Genomic DNA, 20,114 nt, shown 5'->3' with positions numbered 1-20,114 from the left:
TAGCGCAGACCTTCGACGTGCTGTCTCCATGGCTTGTAGAGTGCGACACCGTCGTCGCAAGAAGATGGACAGATTGGATAAGGCGCTCGGCCTTAGAGAAGTCCTTTTCGGTGAAGTAGCGGTGGTTTCTGGATACTGTCGACCGAAGCAGCTCCACGTCATTGGCCTTGGAATCCGCCCAATATCGATCGAGCATTCCAAGGCGGCTGGTGATGGTGCGGGCAGTTCAGTCGACTTCAGGTGTCTCTCGGATGGCAGCAGCGGCCTCTTTGATCCTCTCGAGCAGGCCTCGCTGAGTCGTTAGGGTATCGTCCATGTTCTGAAAAGCATTGATCATGAGCTCACTGATACCGACGTGTTGGAGCGAGGCGGCAAGCATCGACAGAGTCAGATGTGTCGTTAGGCGCAGAGGCAAGTGGCTTCTAGTTAATCGAGAACTCGGTCGGTAAACTTCAGTCAAAGACGAAGCTGCAAAAGCAGCGTGGCTGGTAAGGTAGGGCGCGACTCCGCGACAAGAGTGGAGCAGACTCGGGTGATCAAGAATGGGCTGCAGCCCTGGCGTTGCGAAAGGCGGCAGAGCGAGAACGATGGAAAGAGAGCCAGGGCGACGAGCCGTGCTAACAGACACTGACTCGTCGGCATGATGGACTGCCCAGTGCTGATGGACATCGCGAATGGCCGCCCGCCATGCCTCGGCGGTGGAGAGTAGAAGAATGTCGCGGACGACCGCCCGCCATGGCTCGGCAACGAACAGGGAAGCGTATGACACGATCCTAGGGACTAACGATAGCAGCCCTCGTCTGGAGCATCGTCGATTCACGCTTGCGATTTCAAGTGGCTGGCGCCAACCGGGTATATAGAGACGGAAGGTCGAAGACGACGCGAGCTGCGCTGCGTCAAGGCGAGCTGCGCTGCGTCAAGGCGAGAGAGTGCATGTAGAACCGAATGCAGGGCGCCGCACAGTGGTGCGAAACGGGATTTTTCATTTCAAAAATGTTGATTCAACTGGATTTTCGATATAAAAGGGTTGTCCAACGGTAAATTTGTAGGGTTTTGTATGTAGAATATGAATCCAAGTCCCTAGAAAGGATTCGCCAAGCCAAAAAAAAGTTATAAGGTCCACAAATAACCTCAAATTTGCAGAAAAATGTAGAACATTATAGTAATGAGTTAATATTCTACAAAAACCATTTAATCTTGTAATTTATGTTGATCACTCATCTTATTGCTGTATATAAAACGAAAAGTAAACATATTAGGTAAAAAAAGCCAAAAATGAATCCCCGATATGGAGAAAAATCATGAAAACCCCTATTTTATGTTTATTGATATTTATATACATATACAGACATATATGTATAAATTTGTGTGTACACACACACACACACATATATATATACATATATATGGCCTACGTTTATCCGAAAGTTTATTAAAATTTGACAAAATGAATAAGATTTAAATTAAAGGAACAAAATAAACTACAACAGAGTTTACCAATAGTCCAATTTGTAATCTGTACATTTTAAAAAGAGTGTGGAAGGTGATTACTGATTTCATTAAATTTCCCCTTACACACTAATTTTGAATCGTATTTTATACCACGAAAATCTGAACCTCAATTTGTATCAAATCAAGTTATACTGAATATTTCATTATTAGCATTGCGAAATTGACTGACCTAATGAGAAGACTATTGGTAAACTCGGATCCACTTATTTCTTTGAACAGTAATAAAACTGCATCGAAACGTATGAGTTTAAATGAAGAAACGAGAATGTTGGTCGTAACAAATGAAACAGCAGAAGAATAATCAAAATAATTTTGTACAAAAATAGTTGAATATTAATAGGAAATAAAATTGAATATATGTTTAAAAAAATGGGGTGCTTTAAGTAAATTCCTTTAACATTTCTTTACTCTGTTGTAGTTCATTTTGTTCCTTTAATTTAAATCTTATTCATTTTGTCAAATTTTAATAAACTTTCGGATAAACGTAGGCCATATATATATATATATATATATATATATATATGTGTGTGTGTGTGTGTGTGTGTGTGTGTGTACACCCATTTATACATATATGTCTGTATATGTATATAAATATCAGTAAACATAAAATAGGGGTTTTCATGATTTTTCTCCATATCGGGGGATTTCATTTTACAAGATTCAATGGTTTTTGTAGAATATTAATTCATTACTATAATGTTCTACATTTTTCTGCAAATTTGAGGTTATTTGTGGACCTTATAACTTTTTTTTGGCTTGGCGAATCCTTTCTAGGGACTTGGATTCATATTCTACATACAAAACCCTACAAATTTACCGTTGGACAACCCTTTTATATCGAAAATCCAGTTGAATCAACATTTTTTAAATGAAAAATCCCGTTTCGCACCACTGTGCGCCGTGCGTCGTTGAGCACGTGGCGGTGACAGATATTAGGACAGCTCACGGCCGAATCGCATGGACGCGCTTGACCAAGAATTGAGTCGTGCGATCCAGGCTCGTGCGCGAGAGTGAGGTTTCGGAGCAGGCACGCCGTTATAGCGGTGCATTGGCGCCAAAGCGTGGGAATGATGATGGCGCGTGTGCATCCCCAGCTACGTGGCATGATCGTGCGGCTTTGTTCGGGCGAAGGCTTGCGCATGGAAGCGAAATCTCCAGGCAGGCACGCTAGCGTGGTGGCACGTCGGTGTGGAAGCACGAAAATTGAGATGGCGCCGGCGCGTTCTCAGTCGCGTGGTGCGATCACGAGGCTTTGTTTGTAGGCAAGGAGTTCTCTCTTCGTCCGAAGATCTGGCTCGAAGGACCAATGTTTCCAAAATGAAGGAGTGAGGATGGGACGGATGTGAGGGGCGAAGAGAGAACTCGCTTCAATTGGCCTTTTTTGCTTTTATTTGAAGACTTGTTCACTCCCGGCACTACACTCTATTCACGGATTACAATTAGTTCCGTCGTGGTTACCCTGGCGCAGCAGGAGCACTCGTGCTGGAGTCTGATTAGGTCACTGAGGAACTGCGAGCTGGGGAGCATCCGATCTCTGCAGCTGCCGGACGAGAAGGGAGATCTGCGCCGCTCGCGCGTAGGCGGGGGGGGGGGGGGGGGGGGGCTTACACGCGAAAAACTCGAAAGAAACTCTATCATACCCTTTAGTAATCAACTTTTCCTTTATTGTACGTTGTATGTAACTCTTTACGAGTAAAATATACCCACGGAGAAGTCTCTCCGACGTCTCAAAAAAACTTAATTAAAATCTGGCAAGAGCCTTTTTTACATAACAAATAGGAATGAACAAAAAGATATGAATATTTTAAGCTAAAATTTATACCACTTATAAAGTGTACAAAGCCCTTCAAAAAAAGTTAAACTACGATTTCTTTGAAGCAAAACTAAATTAATTATAGAAAATGTTTAAAAAACGCTACAATCGGCGTTTTTTTTCGTTTTTTGAGTAAACAAATGATTGAATTTTGATTTAGTTTATATTTTAGGTATTTTGAATACTTGAAAAAAGTATCAAACTTTTTTTCAATATCATCAACGGTTCAAAAGTTTTGCTCAAAAAACGATTTATTTTAGGTTATGCGGGTTTTAAGATTATGCGCAATAAACAATGTTCTATCGCCGGAAATCGCGCTAAAACTATTGTCCTTATATTCTACGTACATGCCAGCAGGGTTAGTATATATGTGCACGCGGCTGACTTTAGATTACAATAACTTGGGAACTAAATGTCAGATCATTGCTCATGAGTTCTCAAAAGATTCGTAATATCGTCCTTACTTAAAGTTTTTTAACAAGATCGTAAGAAGCGTTCGGCTACAATGAACGAAACTATACGTTTTGCGCTAGTCAAACATCACGTGTTAAACTTTGAGGCTTATATCTCAACTTCTAGACTTCAAATCGATCTGGAATTTTTGGAGTGAATTGACAATATCATTAAAAAGCAATGTGCGAAGTTTCATTAATCACCTAAAAAAATTAGTTAAGTGGCGAACCTTAATATGCGAGGCCCCCAATCTTGCCTTGCGGTTGCGCAACATCGCGCGTCAACACGACATTGACCCTGAAACATAAAATTGTAATATATTTTTAGGCACGACCGCGGTACGCAAAGTGCCTTATATTTTCGCTAGCTAATCAGGCTGGAATTTTAGAATAACTCTCCTTTAACACAAACTGAAAAACAATTTTGTTTCATTCTGATCGCCTACTTTGTTTTAAAATGCGAGCACAATATGTTCGATTATCTCTGAAAAACTGTAGTCTATAAAACTAAATTTTGTCTGAGGAACTCCCCATATAACTAGAACGGCATATGGTTTTATTCTAAGCCTGAGCCCGAATATATATGCAGAATGTGGGCACCTTAAAAAATCGATAATAGTATATTGTGTACCAAGGGCGTAAAGTGGGCTTTTTCTGACCGAGTGTGGAGTTTGCAGTACGAGTCAAGGCGAGGGCGTTTACGAGACACAGACGAGTACTGCAACCACACGAGGCCAAACAATGCGCTTATTTTTTGTAATGCACACGGAGAGAAATGTATCACTAAAAATTACTATATTTTCTCCTAATTTGGAGACAAACTCAACCTATGCAGAAAATATAGTATGTTTGTGTAAATATTTACTATACATTCATCAAAAATTGCTATACCAGTATAGTAAAAATTGCACACCTTGTTTGACTCGCTGTGTTCCGTCGGTAAAAAATTATCGACAGAGCTACAACATTCGTCGTAGCTCAAATCGATGACAGGAATTCGCCTAATCACTTACTGCCACTAGGGGGCGACTCGTAAACTCCACTCGCAAGTGACGAAAAACTGTTCGGTTAGTACACTGAGAAAAATAGACATAGACTATATACCATAGTAATTTAAAATATAGTAGTAATCACAAAATTTATAGTAAATGTAACAATATTTCAGTAATTGTTACTATATTATTTTAGTAAAACTTTTGGCCTTTTTCGTAAAATCGATGGTACAATTTTTATAGTCAGGTTTACTATAAATTGTCTAGTTATATTTTCTATTAGAGCATAGTACAGCGTACTAAATGATATAGTATTTTTTACTATAAAAATTGTAATAGGTACTTAATATTTATAGTCAATATATGTATGTACCACCCCTATGTATAGGTAACTTGGTTTACCTCTATAGGATATGCCTTATAGGCATATGTATGTGGTTGTAATAAATAAATAAATAAATAAATATATATCCATCTTCAAATACCTATTCTACTTTTTTTTTGGTTTAGGCAAGAATTTAATTTATATTTATAATTAATTTTCATACATTCATAATGTGTAGAAACCCATTAACCCCAGACATGATGTTTAGAACTCAATATTTCTATTGTCCTTTAAAACGTTTTACAAAAATATGTTATAGTAAAACTAACTATTTTAATAAAGTAAATTTGACTATTCGAATATAGTAAAAAAATCATCGATTCAAACCGATTTTTTCAAAAATGTTTACTATAAATTTATGAGTAATAATTACTATAAATTATTGTTGTATACCTATGCTGCTAGAGTTTATAGTTAAATTCAGTTAAAAGTCACTATACATTTTTCTCGGTGTATATGAGGAATTTCCAGATCGGAACATTATATATAAATATAAATGCGATTAATCTAGCGTTGATGTCTAGCGTCTAGCGTAGTGTTGATAGGTTGCGACATGTGTAATAATTAGATTGCGATGTATGTAAATTAGGATATCATGAAATTCTATGCGATGCGACTTTGAGATTAAATGTAACAAATAAATAAATGAAAATTCGCCTAAAACACCCAACAAACACAAATAAGAGAAAAAGCACCAATAGACGACAAAATAAAAGGGCCAAAAATATTTTTAAAAAGCTTTAGTATCCATAAACTTTGATATGCGGTACAGTAAAAATTACAATCTGGTATAGTAAAATCTGGTGATCTGAAATTTTACTATACCGTATACTCAAATTTAATATAAGTCGTGTTTGTCTTCTCGTTACTATACAGTATATTAATTTTTGATGAAAATTGTAGGAATATTTAGTGATACATTTCTCTCTGTGCATGTACTGATTTCTGCGTTTACACACGCATGTGTACATATACAAACACACACACATACGTATATTTGATGTAAGCTATTGACCATTTTCTTTACAAAATTTTAGCGGACGTTTTTCATTTTTTTTTGGCCCGCATATGCCGCATATGAGGGCTGAAAAAAATTAAAAAAAGCCCACCAGGCAAAAAAAATGAAAATCGCCCGCTAAAATTTTTTTTGCACGCCGGACTAAAAAAGTTTCTTTACGTCTGCTTAATAGGTACAAAAAACGCGAGAATCGTGCTTGTGTTACAAAAAACTGGTTTTTGGTTTTAACTCAAATTTTATGCATTTTACAAAAAAAGTAGAAAAGTTGTGAATCTTTGAAAAATGTTGGTCGTAACAAATGAAACAGCAGAAGAATAATCAAAATAATTTTGTACAAAAATAGTTGAATATTAATAGGAAATAAAATTGAATATATGTTTAAAAAAATGGGGTGCTTTAAGTAAATTCCTTTAACATTTCTTTACTCTGTTGTAGTTCATTTTGTTCCTTTAATTTAAATCTTATTCATTTTGTCAAATTTTAATAAACTTTCGGATAAACGTAGGCCATATATATATATATATATATATATATATATATGTGTGTGTGTGTGTGTGTGTGTGTGTGTGTACACCCATTTATACATATATGTCTGTATATGTATATAAATATCAGTAAACATAAAATAGGGGTTTTCATGATTTTTCTCCATATCGGGGGATTTCATTTTACAAGATTCAATGGTTTTTGTAGAATATTAATTCATTACTATAATGTTCTACATTTTTCTGCAAATTTGAGGTTATTTGTGGACCTTATAACTTTTTTTTGGCTTGGCGAATCCTTTCTAGGGACTTGGATTCATATTCTACATACAAAACCCTACAAATTTACCGTTGGACAACCCTTTTATACGTCTGCTTAATAGGTACAAAAAACGCGAGAATCGTGCTTGTGTTACAAAAAACTGGTTTTTGGTTTTAACTCAAATTTTATGCATTTCACAAAAAAAGTAGAAAAGTTGTGAATCTTTGAAAAATACAATTTTTTTTCTATTAAAATTAAACCATGAAAATGCTTATAATTCGAGTGAACAGTCCAAAACCGTTTTTTTTACAGCAATAAATCAATTTTTTACTGTGAAAATTAAAGGGTCATGCATTTTATATATAAAAAAGTTAAATGTAAAAGTTGTATAAATTTTAAAAATACAACAGTTAACCGTGGTAAATATTCTTTTCAAAAACTTTTACTCAAAGCATAGTCTAAAAAATGACGTTTATAGCACAGTGTGGCTAAAATCCGCTGTTAAGTCACGCCTATCTGTGACTAAAGTAGTCCTTTTTTTGCACCGTGTTTATAACGGTGCAAATAAGGACTACTTTAGTCACGAATAGGCGAGACTTGCGGACTTTAGCAGTTTGTGCTATAAAATTTTATACGATACTCTTGACTTAAATGGTTCACATTGCGTTTTAGACTGCGCTTAGCGCCCTCGCTACGCTCGGGTGCTAACTGCGCCGTGTAAAAAAGAACCATATCGTCACACGTATTTTTTGTCAACAAATGTTCAAAAAAGCGTTTCTACAAGCTAGTCCTAGGCTATAATCCTAGTTATTTCATAGTTTTCAGACAATTTTATTTTTCTAAAAGGATAGTGTATTATATAAATGATGCGATATACAACTTTATATTAACTATAATAATGGTTTCAGGTTCCAGAAAATCATTGAAGATTTCAATCAAAAGAGTCTTAAAGGAATTCAAATCTCAAAATTTTGAACTCAAAAAATCATCTAAATGGATGACGTAAGAAATCTATTATTAGCTAAAATGAAAGCAACAGGAAAAAGTAATGAAATGACTTTTAAATTTAAAATCATGACTACTGATGAATCAAGAGTTGCAATAGCACTTAATATCATGGAAGTATTTCAAATATTACCACAAAATAAGTGTAAATTTAAAGACTCGCAGACATCAATTAATTTACGTCATGAAGCTAACAGAATTTTTATATCAAACAAAAATAATGTTGATAAGCTGCTTACATCATGGGAGTTATATTCAAAAGCTATTGCTATAGCTCCTAATACATCCCAAGAGCTTTCTTTAGCATATGCTAATCGATCAGCAGTGTTATTCTGTTTCAAGAAATTTGAAGAATGTATAGGAGACATTAACCACGCCTTAGAATTAAATTACCCGACTCATCTGAAAGGTAAACTTTTATTTCGGAAAATTGAATGTTTGTATTTTCTGAGCAATGTTATTGATATAAAAAGTACTATTAAGGAAGCTAAATGCTGGCTTGAAGACATTAATTTATCTATTAATGAAAAAAATAAGTTAGAAGAAAAGTTGCAAATTATGGAGTCTAAGGGTGCTCTGTTGATACCATTGTTTAAAAATGAAAATAAAAAAGAAACAATATTCCCTAATATTGTCTATAATAAATTAATACCGTGTGCTTCAGATGCCTTAGATGTTAAATATAGTGATAAATTTGGACGACACATTATAACTACACGGAAAATTAATGCAGGCGATATATTGATTATTGAAAAACCTTATGCAACTATGTTGATACCTGAAAAGGCATATACTCATTGTTCACAGTGTTTAAATGTTTATTGGGCGCTAATTCCTTGTGAATTTTGTATTCATGCAATGTATTGTTCTAAAAGATGTAAAAATGAAGCCTGGAAACAATATCATGACATAGAGTGTGCTGCTGCTGGATATTTGTTGGAATTAGATTTTAATAAATGTGCATTGTTTAGTATGAGATTATCAATTTTGGCTTTGAGAGAATTAGGAAGTGTAAATAATTTAAGAAGTAATTTAGAACAGATTAACAATTGTACAAGTTTATATTAATGATGTATAGTATGTAAATTTATTTAAAAAAATTTTTTATTGAAACACTTTTTTTAGGTTCTCATAAAGATGCCATCTCTGAAGAAATATTTCAAAGTAATAAATATCATAGTTTGTTTACACTTGTAACTAATACGGGCAAAAGGTCAATATCCGATCTTTTTGAAAGAGCATTAAATGCTGCATTCATCCTTTATTATTTATGCACCAATACAACACTCTTTGGAAAAAAATTTGAATCAGAAATAAGCCAAATAAGTACAAACAAAGATGCTACTTATGTCGGTGGATTAATTTTGCGCAATATGCAAATAATTCCTAGCAATATTCACAGTGTACTCTTAATACTATAAAGTAAAATATTATCAATATACTACCTTAACTTTTATAATAATTTTCTCATTGTTTAAATTTTTAGTATGAAGAAGAATGTAGAATTAATACAATTGACATAGGAGTATCAGCTCAACCATTTTGCAGCCTTATTAACCACAGTTGTGATCCGAATGTATCTAGATGCTCAACAGGGAATGGCATGCTTATTTATGCTCTTGTTCCGATAGAACCCGGTTCACAAGTAAAAATGTAACATATTTAGTTTTATTTTTTTATTTTTTTTTAATTGTTATTTATTGTGATATTTAGATTTTTGATAATTATGGAAGTCACTATGCTGTCATGAATAAATTTGAAAGAGAAGTAAAGCTGAAGCAATACTACTTTAAATGTGAATGCAGAGCATGCAAAGAAGATTGGCCTACATACGAAAATTTATTACCTTTTGATGTAAGTAAATTCTGTATAAATTGTTTTCTAAGAAAACTGAGATTGATTTTTTTAATGCATATTTTATCTGCTGCTTGTTTTTATTTAGAATACGCTGTGCGTTTTGTGCTTGCTGTTGTAAAGACCGTACTTGATAGAAGGACGGGATACGCGAGTCTTACAAATAATTATTTATTCGCGAGAACTAGCCTTCGGCTCGGGAGCCTGTTCTGTTACTAGAGTTACACGCGGACTGTAGAATTGAGTATGTCCCGCGCTACTAGTCTGCGCGGACGGTGTTCTTTCCGAGACTGCGTTTGGCGGACGTGGGAGTGTCCGCTGTACTTACGGTCGTTGCAGGCTAGTTGCTTGTGACACTTCTGTGTCCTGCGGACTCCGCGTTACGTCCGCTTAACTCGCCTCGTGTGTGGACACTAATGGTTCGTCCACAAGTAATGTGCTCTTACCTGCACGTCGTGACTGCGAAGCTGATTTGAATTTATTTGTTTTAATTGAAGATTTATTTATATTGATTGTTATGTTTTTATTGGCCCAGAGCACTCACAGACGTTTGGTTTACAGAGTTTGACGGAGTTTTGATATTGTATTATAAGCTTTGGATGTTGTCGTTTTACAGCAGTATTTAAGCAAGTTAAGTCTTATTTATTTATTAATTGTAATGTACCTATGATTTATCTTAACAACTTACAATTATTATAATCCTGCGCACTTCAGATAGTTCTAATCACCCTTTGTGGCAGATGCTGACAGTACGATCTACACGCGTTCACGTGGCAATTTAAAGTAAGGATGGTCAACTGCTCTTGCTAACGCCGGATATTCCACTCGACGGTCCTTAGCTTGTACTTATCTCTGTGGCACGAATCTATATTCAAAGGGTTCTCCGGTGTATGCTACGCCAAGGGACGGATTTAGCACGCTTCCAAGGTGTTGGACGTATTTAGCACGCTCCAAACACTAACACTAGCAAACACCGCCGCTTCACCTTAGAATCAGTTGTAACCGCCAGGAATTAAGTCGCTACGCAAAAAAGCCCTGCGTGGATCGGCTCTGAGCTTTTTAAAGCCTCGGTATCGATTCACGCAGTTATGAAATTGAGATGGAAAAGATCGCGGTAATCCAATCAGCATTCGCCACAAAGGATCGACGCGTACGCCTTACAGTCGTCATTCACGCACACGAGGAGTGCTGACACAGAGGTCAGAGTACTCGCTCCGATTTTCGGCGTTCGGTTGTGCAATGGCGCAATGAGATGCAGTATACGTCGTCTGTACGAATTCGCAAATGCAGTCGCACAGGTGTTATACACACACACACACACACACACACATATATATATATATATATATATATATATATATATATATATATATATATTCGTGTATATATGTATATACACGAATGCGCAGATAGCATTTATGAATATCAGAAATATGTAAAAATATATATATTTAACTTACACTGACTTCCAAAGATTAGTCGCCTTTAAAAATATTACACTTTTTTTTATGATGAATCACCAAATAAAATTTTGAAGTTTTCGACTACATTGTTTTAGAGGACCGGATACCGACACACGCAACCACACTACGGGGCTATATACGGCTGACGCGTTAAGACCAGTTCAAGAAAAACACGATTTTCCATTCATTTTACATGCATGGAAAGTGGCCTTTTTCGTTCACGTATGATGAAAAATCCATAGGCCAGAGTAGATGAATTTTCGAACTCGTGCTACCGCATCTACATTGTTCGTAAACTAGAATATTATTAATGATTGATAATATGATCGAATAATGCAGTATAACCAGAAGCAAAATGCTATTAACGAGCAAGGCAGCGTAGGTACATTTAGAGGTTATGTTGGACTCCGGCTCTGGCTACCGGACTCTCCGGTTGTGACGACCAGAGACTACTCCGGTTGGTACTACTTTGTGCTATCAAGTAACCCTAACTTTATTTTTTTCTCAGTGTAACACGGTGTCTTTTGTTCTTATCTAAAATTTATTAATGCGATATCTAAAACAATCTTGTTATGTTTTCTCCTTTTTAGTTTTTTTAGTTTTTTATTTTTGTATTATTTTTTTATTTCTTTGTAACACCAGCTTGCACACAGGTAACACTGTTTACCTCTGCAAGGTCTAAATATTTCATAAAGTGAAATGCTTTGTAATATTATTTCTGGTGATTAAACTGAAAAAAATAGATGGTCAGAGTTTGGATCAAACATTCGATTTTCAAATTTTAAGGTTTAAAATGCAAATAAGGTAGCCTTAACACTCACACGTTCATACACACATACTTTGATGCAAACAGAGATAAGAGCTGTTTGCCTAAAGCAAAGGAATGCGCACTTGGACCGCCTCGGCAGCAGAATCAAGGAATTGATAGACTATGTCAAGGGTAGGCATAATGTGCACAAACAAATTAAGGATCACGCCTGAATCATAAAAGCAAGCTATAGGAATTTCTGTATGGCAGATGATAACTTAAAGCAATGCCAACGCCCAAGAACTCAGGGGAGGGAAACCCAGATAACCCTAAGTCTTAGATCTCGGAAGGCGGGTACAACAAAGGAAGCCCCAACTACTCCGCAGGATAGAAATGGAGAAAACAAAGGAGCGGATAATCAACCTAAAAAGACAGCGTGGCAGGAAGTCGTTACAAGAAAGTCAAAAAAAAGGAGAAAAAGGCAAGCAATGAGGATAAAAGTGTCTCTGGCGTTACAAACCAGAATAAGACCAGCAAGGATGGACCGAAGCGGTCAAGACCCCTCAGACCGGATGCTTTAATGATCAAGGCTGTAGAAGGAAAGAGCTAAGCAGAGATTTTGTCAAAAATGAAAGCGGCTCCGACACTTAACAAGCTGGGAAATAGTGTAAATAAAATACGCAGAACAGTGGCAGGAGATCTTCTTATAAAGCTTAAACGCACAAGAGAAGTCAAAACCTCGGACTTCCAAGAAGCAGTTAAAGCAGTACTAGTAGAAGGCGCCACAATAAAAGCACTTTAGCAAGAAGAAACCATTGAAATAAGAGATCTAGACATGCTTACCTGAAAAGATGGGGTACTAGAAGCAGTACAGAAGGAAATTGGCGAAAAAAGCATCATAGAATACTCTACAATAAGATCTCTGCGAAAGACGTACAGTGATACGGGTACCAGATCAGATAGCGGCAAAGATCACTGAGCTACAGAAGATCAGAATAGGGTGGGTCAACTGTAGGATTCGGGTGGCTAACCGCAAAAACGAGCCGCTCAGGTGTTACAAATGCCTATGGTTTTGGTCATATCAGCAAAAACTGCACAGTAACTGGAGATAGAATTAATCTTTGCTTTAAATGTGGAAAAGATTAGCTTAAAGCGAAGAAGTGTAAGAAACAACCCAACTGTGTACTCTGCAGAGGGGGGAAGAGTGACCACGCAGCTGGTAGCTACACATGCCCAGTTTATTGAGCTGCAGTAGAGACTAGAGTAGAGACCTGGACGAACCATCGTGGGATATGGACAGTACTGGTAAAGCGGCGATATGGGCATGCGAGGACGCCGCTTTTCTGCTGCTGATAGCAGGCGATTTCAACGCCTGGAAAGTAGAGTGGGGCAGCCAAAATACGAACAAATGAGGACGAGCGCTATTGAAAGCATTCGCCCTCCTTGACTTGGTATTAGTTAACCAAGGATATTTTTACACATTTCAAAGAGGAGACGCAGGGTTCATTATAGATCTCACGTTTGTTAGCAGCTGCCTGATTGGCTTAGTTCGATCGTGGACGATTGGTGATCATTACACAAATAGTGACCACCAAGCGATAATAATAAAGATAGGAATATCATCCAATGGGGGTGCAACGACGAAAAAAGTCGGATGGAAAACGAAGGATTTTGATAAAGAAACATTTCTGCTGGCTCTAGAAGAAATACAGCTGTTTGGATGTGCGAATGATAAGGTCGAGCAGGTAATAGAAAATATTACCCGAACCTGCAACGCAACGATGCCGAGGAGGGCTCCCAATAATAGACGACCGCCAGTATACTAGTGGGATAAAGAAGTTGACGCTGCCGGCAGCGAGTGAGACCAGAAGTCGAGAACAGCGGGCCAGGAAGAAATACTTCAAGAATGGTCAAGGTCAAAAAGTAGTAGACGCCCGAAACAAAGAAATGAAGGATGCTAAACGGATACTCAAGATAAAAAAAATCGGAGAAAATAAACAACGGTGCCTTAAAGAGTTACAGGACGAGGTTAAGCTGGATCCCTGGGGGCGACCGTACCAAGTAATAATGAAGAAGATAAAGGGAGGTTATATTCCCCCTTCTAAAATCCCGGAATTGCTGGAGCGTATTGTGACTACGTTGTTTCCCCTTCAACTGGAAGTAACAGCTATCCTTGAAGCGGAAGCAAATGACGAAATTATTCCAACAATCGCCACACAGAAATTACTGGCTGCATGCAAAAGAATTGGGAACAACGAGGTTCCAGGCCTGGATGGCGTAACCAATATTGCATTGAAAGAAGCTATACAGGCACGCCCGATGTCTTTGTGAACCTGTACAACTCACGTCGCAAAGAAGGAACGTTTCCTAAGAACTGGAATAAGCAGAATGGACCAAAAGTCATTGAAGAACCAGGCGGATTAGCGGAATATTAATACGGCTTCAGAAAAAAATGCTCCACTCTTGACGCCGTAAGCTTAGTAGTCGACACCGTTAGAACTGCAATAGGAGGAAAGAGATGGTAAGAAGGAGCCAAGAAGTACTGTACTATTGTTACACTGGATGTTAAAAATGCGTTTAACTCAGCCAGCTGGAGCAAGATACACGATGCACTACGGAAAAGATGTGCCCGCATATATAAGAATGATTATGTCTGACTATGTATGACATAATGATTATGTATGACACAGAGAACGGCACAAAAACCTATAAAGTAACCGGGGGGTCCCACAAGGGTCAGTGCTTGGCCCATAATTGTAGAACATTATATACGATGGAGTACTTAGGCTATAACTACCCGATGGGCAACGTTTGTAGGATTAGCAGATACCATTGCAGTAGTGGTAGTAGCAAAGCTAAAAGAAGAGGTGACGGAAATCGTTAACGAGGCAGTAGGTATAATCCACGATTGGCTAAAGCATACTGGACTTGAGCTTGTTAGCCATAAAACGGAAGCTATCCTTATATCTAGTAGAAAGAAAATGGAAGACAATAACACTGACAGTGGAAGGATACGAAATAGACTCTTAGCCGACCATTAAGTAACTGGGAATCACCATAGACGCCAGACTAACGTTTGAGGAGCATCTCGAGAGGGTGAGCAATAAGGCAACAAAAGTTGGTGCTGCACTATCGCGACTAATGCCAAATGTGGGTGGACCAACGCAGGGTCGAAGGTAACTCCTAGCGAGTGTAACTACATCAATTATGTTATACAGTGCCTCAATATGGGTGGACGCTACGTTGGTGAAATACTACGCACAACAGTTTACAAGAGAAGTGTATTGCGAGTTGCTTCTGCCTAGTTAGAGTTAGAGCAAAGTAAGCGTGAAGGAGTCGAAGAACTGGTAGATCGAGTGTTAGTCGACCAACCGAGTGGCATCGGTCTAATGCATTTAGCAGAACATCACATCGTCATGACGGATTTTCGGCCGATTAGGCATAAATTCCGCCGCAGATCGCCGATGATGATGCAAGTAGCTACGGAGGGAGTGAAGAGGATGTTTAATGAGGGAATTATCGAGCGTTGTGCGAGTGATTATACGAGTGCGCCGGTTATGATAGCCAAAGGATATGGAACGTATAGGTTCTGCGTGGATTATCGCGATCTTAATAAGGTAACGAGAAAAGACGCGTATCCCATGAAAAATATGGATTCAATCTTAGATCGGCTACGAAACGCACATTACCTGTCCAAAATCGATTTGAAACAGGCGTATTTTCAGATTCCGCTCGCGAAAGAAAGTTGAAAATATACAGCGTTTGCTGTACCGGGCTCGGGACTTTGGCAGTTTAAACGCATGCCATTTGGCCTGTGTAACGCGCCGATGACACTGCAACGGTTGCTGGGAGTGTTATTCGGACCGGAATATGAGCCGCACGTATTTAATTATTTTGACGATCTGATAATCGCGACGAAAACGTTAGAAGAGCACTTATATTGGACCGAGAAGGTGTTGCGGAAGTTGAATAGCACAGGGATAGTAGTGAATAAGAAGTATGATTTTTGTTGTTCGAGCGTGCGTTACTTGGGGTTTCTTTTGGATCGAGAAGGGTTGCGACCGGATCCGGAGAAAATTGCGCCGGTAGTCAATTATCCGGCACCGAAGAACGTAAAAGCGCTACGAAGATTTTTGGGAATGGTCAACTGGTACGCGCGGTTTATCGAGAAGGATTCGGAATTAAAAGTACCGTTAGCGAAACTCTTACGCAAGGGACAGAAATGGACCTGGGGAGAGGAGCAACAGGCTTCGTTCGAGGCGTATAAAAAGGCCTTGATGGAGGCGCCGGTGCTCGCGAGACCGGACTTTTCGAAGCCGTTCACGTTACTATGCGACGCGAGCAATCATACAATCGCAGGCGTTTTGACACAGGAGAAAGATGACGGAGAGCATCCGATCGTGTACGTGAGTCGAGTGTTGACAGCGGCCGAGAAGAATTATACAGTAACCGAGAAGGAGGTACTCGCGGTTCTGTGGTCAATTAAAAAGCTGCGACCGTATCTACAGGGGTATCCGTTTCGCGTGATCACGGATCACAGCGCGCTTAAGTGGTTGCGTAATTTTAAGGATCCGACGGGCAGACTCGCACGCTGGGCGATAGAAATGCAACTTCGAAATTATACACCGTAAGGGCGCGCTGAATCATTTTCCCGGTGCGTTATCGCGTGCTACGGAACAGGAGGAGGAGGAAGTTGCGGGATTTTCAGAGGTGCGTGATCCAAAGTATTTGCAGATGATGAAAGACGTGTTGCAATCTCCGAAGAAATATCAGAATTGGAAGGTAGAGGACGGATGTTTGCATCGGTATAGAAACGACGTTGTTAGATCCGATCGTAGACCGTGAAGAAGGGTGGCGTTTCGTCGTCCCCGATGAATGCAAGGAACGGGGGTTGCGCGAGGCACACTGCACACCGTCAACCGGCCATCTTGGAGTTGAGAAAAGATATGATAGGGTTGCGCGCGATTATTACTGGAAGGGTGTATATCACGACGTGCACGCGTTCGTGCAGTCGTGCGAAACTTGTCAAATGTATAATGTGCCACAAACCGGAAAGCAGGGGTTAATGGGTAAGAGAATAGTAGAGCGTCCATGGGCCGTAGTGGCAGCTAATCTAATGGAGTTTCCGCCGAGCAAATCTCAGCATAAATACCTAATCGTTTTTCAGGATGTATTCACGAGATGGATCGAGGTTAAGCCGTTGCGTAAGGCTGACGGCAAATCGGTCGCGCGGGCGTTAGAGGAATTAATTTTATTCAGGTGGGAGACGCCAGATTATTTCTTAACTGATAACGGAAAGGAATTCGACAATAAACACTTAAAGGATACGCTGGCGGAGTACGGAGTGAAGCATATAACGACGCCGCCGTACCATCCGCAGGCGAATACCGTAAAGCGGAGTAATAGGACGTTAAAAACGATGATTGCGAGTTTCGTTAAGCAAGATCACCGAAATTGGGACGTACACGTGCACGAATATAGGCATGCGGTGAATACCGCGGTGCAGGCGTCGACGAAAGTATCGCCCGCGTTCTTAAATTTCGGCCGTCATCCGAGACAGGTAGCTAGTTTGCGTCGCGAAGTCGAGGGCAAACCGCCTGTCGCGAAAATCGACCCATCGGTCTGGATCGAGAGGATGAAGAGGTTAGATGCGCTGCGAGATTTATTTGTTTATTTAAAAATAAACGCGCAAGAATGCCCTTACAAAAATATAGAATTCAGATACATAAAATATTGAATAGAACGAACAATATAAAACAACAAGATAATATAAACCAAGTTACCTAACTAAATGCCGATACAAATGATTTGAGATTCGCTTTAAATTCCGACAATTGCTCAATGACAGTAATACGTTGAGTGAGAGAATTCCAGGCACGCTTTAGTCTGGGTAAGGTTGAATAGAACCCAAAGTTCGAATGCGGCAGATGCTCGTGTATAGGTCTATGGCTACGCAGATTATAGGATAATTGTCTAACTGAGAAAAGGTCGGAAATCGTCGGACAAATCATAAATTTACGCAAAAGTTTAAACGTAAGCAGACCATCATGGTACCGATGCACTGACTGTATCGAAGGAATACCCAACGATGTCGCAATGAGTGAATAATCGTGATCAATAGGCGCCATGGGCTGGCCGGACCTGTAGGCCAAGTAACGAATGAATTTATGTTGAACGGAATCTAAATGGTTAATAGCAATTTGAATGTATGGAGACCAAATTTGACAACGATAGATGAAAGTAGGCATGACCAAAGTATTATAAAGATAAAGAATAGCGGATATGTTGGAAAAGTCACGAGTAGTTCTCTTCACAAATCCGATCAGCCCACGACACCTAGAGACCACGTAATCAACATGAGGTCCGAAGGTTAAGCGCGAGTCAAATAAAATCCCCAAGTCCCTAACCACCTCCGTGCGGGCAATAACCGATCCGTCAAGCTCGTACTGGAACTGTAGTTGCGTCTTGCCCCAATAAAATGACACAACCTGGCTCTTGGCCGCGTTTATAACCAGGCCATTTTCGCACGCCCAAACGCCCAAAGCATTAAGATCAGCCCTCAGTCTCTCCACATCATCTTCCGAATGAATACGCATAAAAATCTTGACATCGTCAGCGTACAACAGGGCATTCGCGAAGCGAAATTGCTTCACAAGATCATCAATATAGATGCAAAACAGTAAAAGACCCAGGTGAGAGCCCTGAGGTACGCCAGACGACACCAAGACAGCTTGAGACACACTATTATTTATTCTGACAGACTGATAGCGTACAGTTATAAACTGAATTGAAATAGGAGGAGAACAAGTTAACCGTTTAGTTGCGAAATTTATAGATCAGGCGCGTGATAAGCAGGAGAAGCAGTATAACAAAGGGAGGCGAGATGTTAGGTTTCAAGTAGGAGATATAGTCGTGCGAAGGGTGCACGTTCTGTCAGACGCGGCAAAGAAGTTCTCCGCGAAGCTGGCACCGAAGTATGTAGGGCTGTACGAGATAATCGAAGTTCTTTCGCCGACTGTTTACGTTTTGGGAAACGGGAGCGGACCGAGTAGACGGATCGCGAAAGTGGACGTAACGGAGTTAAAACGTCACATTCCCCCTAGGAAGTCGTAGTTACTGGCTCGTCTCTGAATCTTTTTACCAGTTGCAGGTGGATCGGAGAAGATGCCGAGAGCTTGGCAGCGAATGGGAGAATGATTCGTGGGCCGTCACGTTCCTTTTTCGGAGTACCAGGAGCCGAGAGACGTCCGAATGCCGTCAACTCCAACCATGGCTAAGGAGCCGCCCTTCCGGATGCCGCCTGACCAGGCCATCCAAGGAGAGAGCAACGCAGAGAGAGCCTTACCGGAGGCCCTGGCGCCGGCATCCGAGGGAACACCAGTCAACGGAGAAGAGTCATCAGAGAGAAGAGTCCTCGACACCGACTGTGGCAGCCGTGGAGCCACCAGAGCCGGAAGAGCTACGTATGCTGAATGTGCCATTGAAATGGCATAGCGCGGAGCAAACTCTGGCACTCGAGCAAGCAGTCCAGAATCAGTCAGTCGTCGGGATCAGAGGCGGGGAGACAGAAGGAGTTATAAATGTTGAGACCGAGAAGACAGAAGAGTTGTTGGCAGAGCCGACTAAGAGTTTGCAGCTAAGGGCGAGGAGCGAGCCAGACCCGCAGCTACAACAAGTAGTAGAGGAGAAGAAGGCCATAATCAGCATCTTGTCGGACGAGTATTTCCCGTCTGATCCTGACAAGAATGCCTGGTTTACTCCGGGGTTACCTAACCCGATAACAAAACTGATGCAGTCGATCCAGCAGGGCGGAATTCTGCGATACCTGGGTCCGCTGCGTAGGCCAGCGATTGCGACAGTCGCTGGAGTTGTCGGAATCGACGGAGCTCTCGTCGACACAACCGAAGAATCAAGGGAAGTGAGAAGAGATGAAGAGAGAAGAGAAGAAAGAAGAGTCAACGAGATTGTAAACGTTTTAGATGTGGAGATCTCAGCAGAGGTCGAACTAAACGCGGAAGATGAAGCCCGCTTGCTCACAGAGGAGCCGATGGATGCAGAGGAGACGCACAGTCAGGACGAGGCGTGGGCAAGCTTGCAAGCTCAGAAGGGACTCGACGAGTATATC

General features: G+C 39.9%; 1 protein-coding gene across 12 annotated transcripts in view; it reads left to right on the top strand.

Moving 5' to 3' along the window:
• LOC100115042 (SET and MYND domain-containing protein 4) overlaps window positions 1-20,114 on the top strand; it is a 656,582-nt gene that overhangs the window by 575,953 nt on the left and 60,515 nt on the right. For 5 of the 12 annotated variants that reach the window (XR_004226915.2, XM_031925354.1, XM_031925353.1 and 2 more), the window contains 4 exons: window positions 7,828-8,975; window positions 9,050-9,327; window positions 9,411-9,569; window positions 9,638-9,778. Coding sequence is in view for 11 of the 12 variants with exons in the window: in XM_031925354.1 (XP_031781214.1) it covers window positions 7,913-8,975; window positions 9,050-9,327; window positions 9,411-9,569; window positions 9,638-9,778 (1,641 nt within the window). In the remaining variant the exon portion in view is untranslated. Of the gene's footprint in view, window positions 1-7,827; window positions 8,976-9,049; window positions 9,347-9,410; window positions 9,570-9,637; window positions 9,779-20,114 lie in introns of those variants that run through there. The other 7 variants (XM_032601622.1, XM_031925355.2, XM_016986569.3 and 4 more) reach the window with 5 other exon arrangements.

The sequence above is a fragment of the Nasonia vitripennis genome, assembly GCF_009193385.2.
Source record: "Nasonia vitripennis strain AsymCx chromosome 2 unlocalized genomic scaffold, Nvit_psr_1.1 chr2_random0010, whole genome shotgun sequence".
Taxonomy (NCBI): Eukaryota; Metazoa; Arthropoda; class Insecta; order Hymenoptera; family Pteromalidae; genus Nasonia; species Nasonia vitripennis.
Note: the sequence above shows the minus strand (reverse complement) of the source record. Positions and strands in the feature narration are given on the sequence as shown.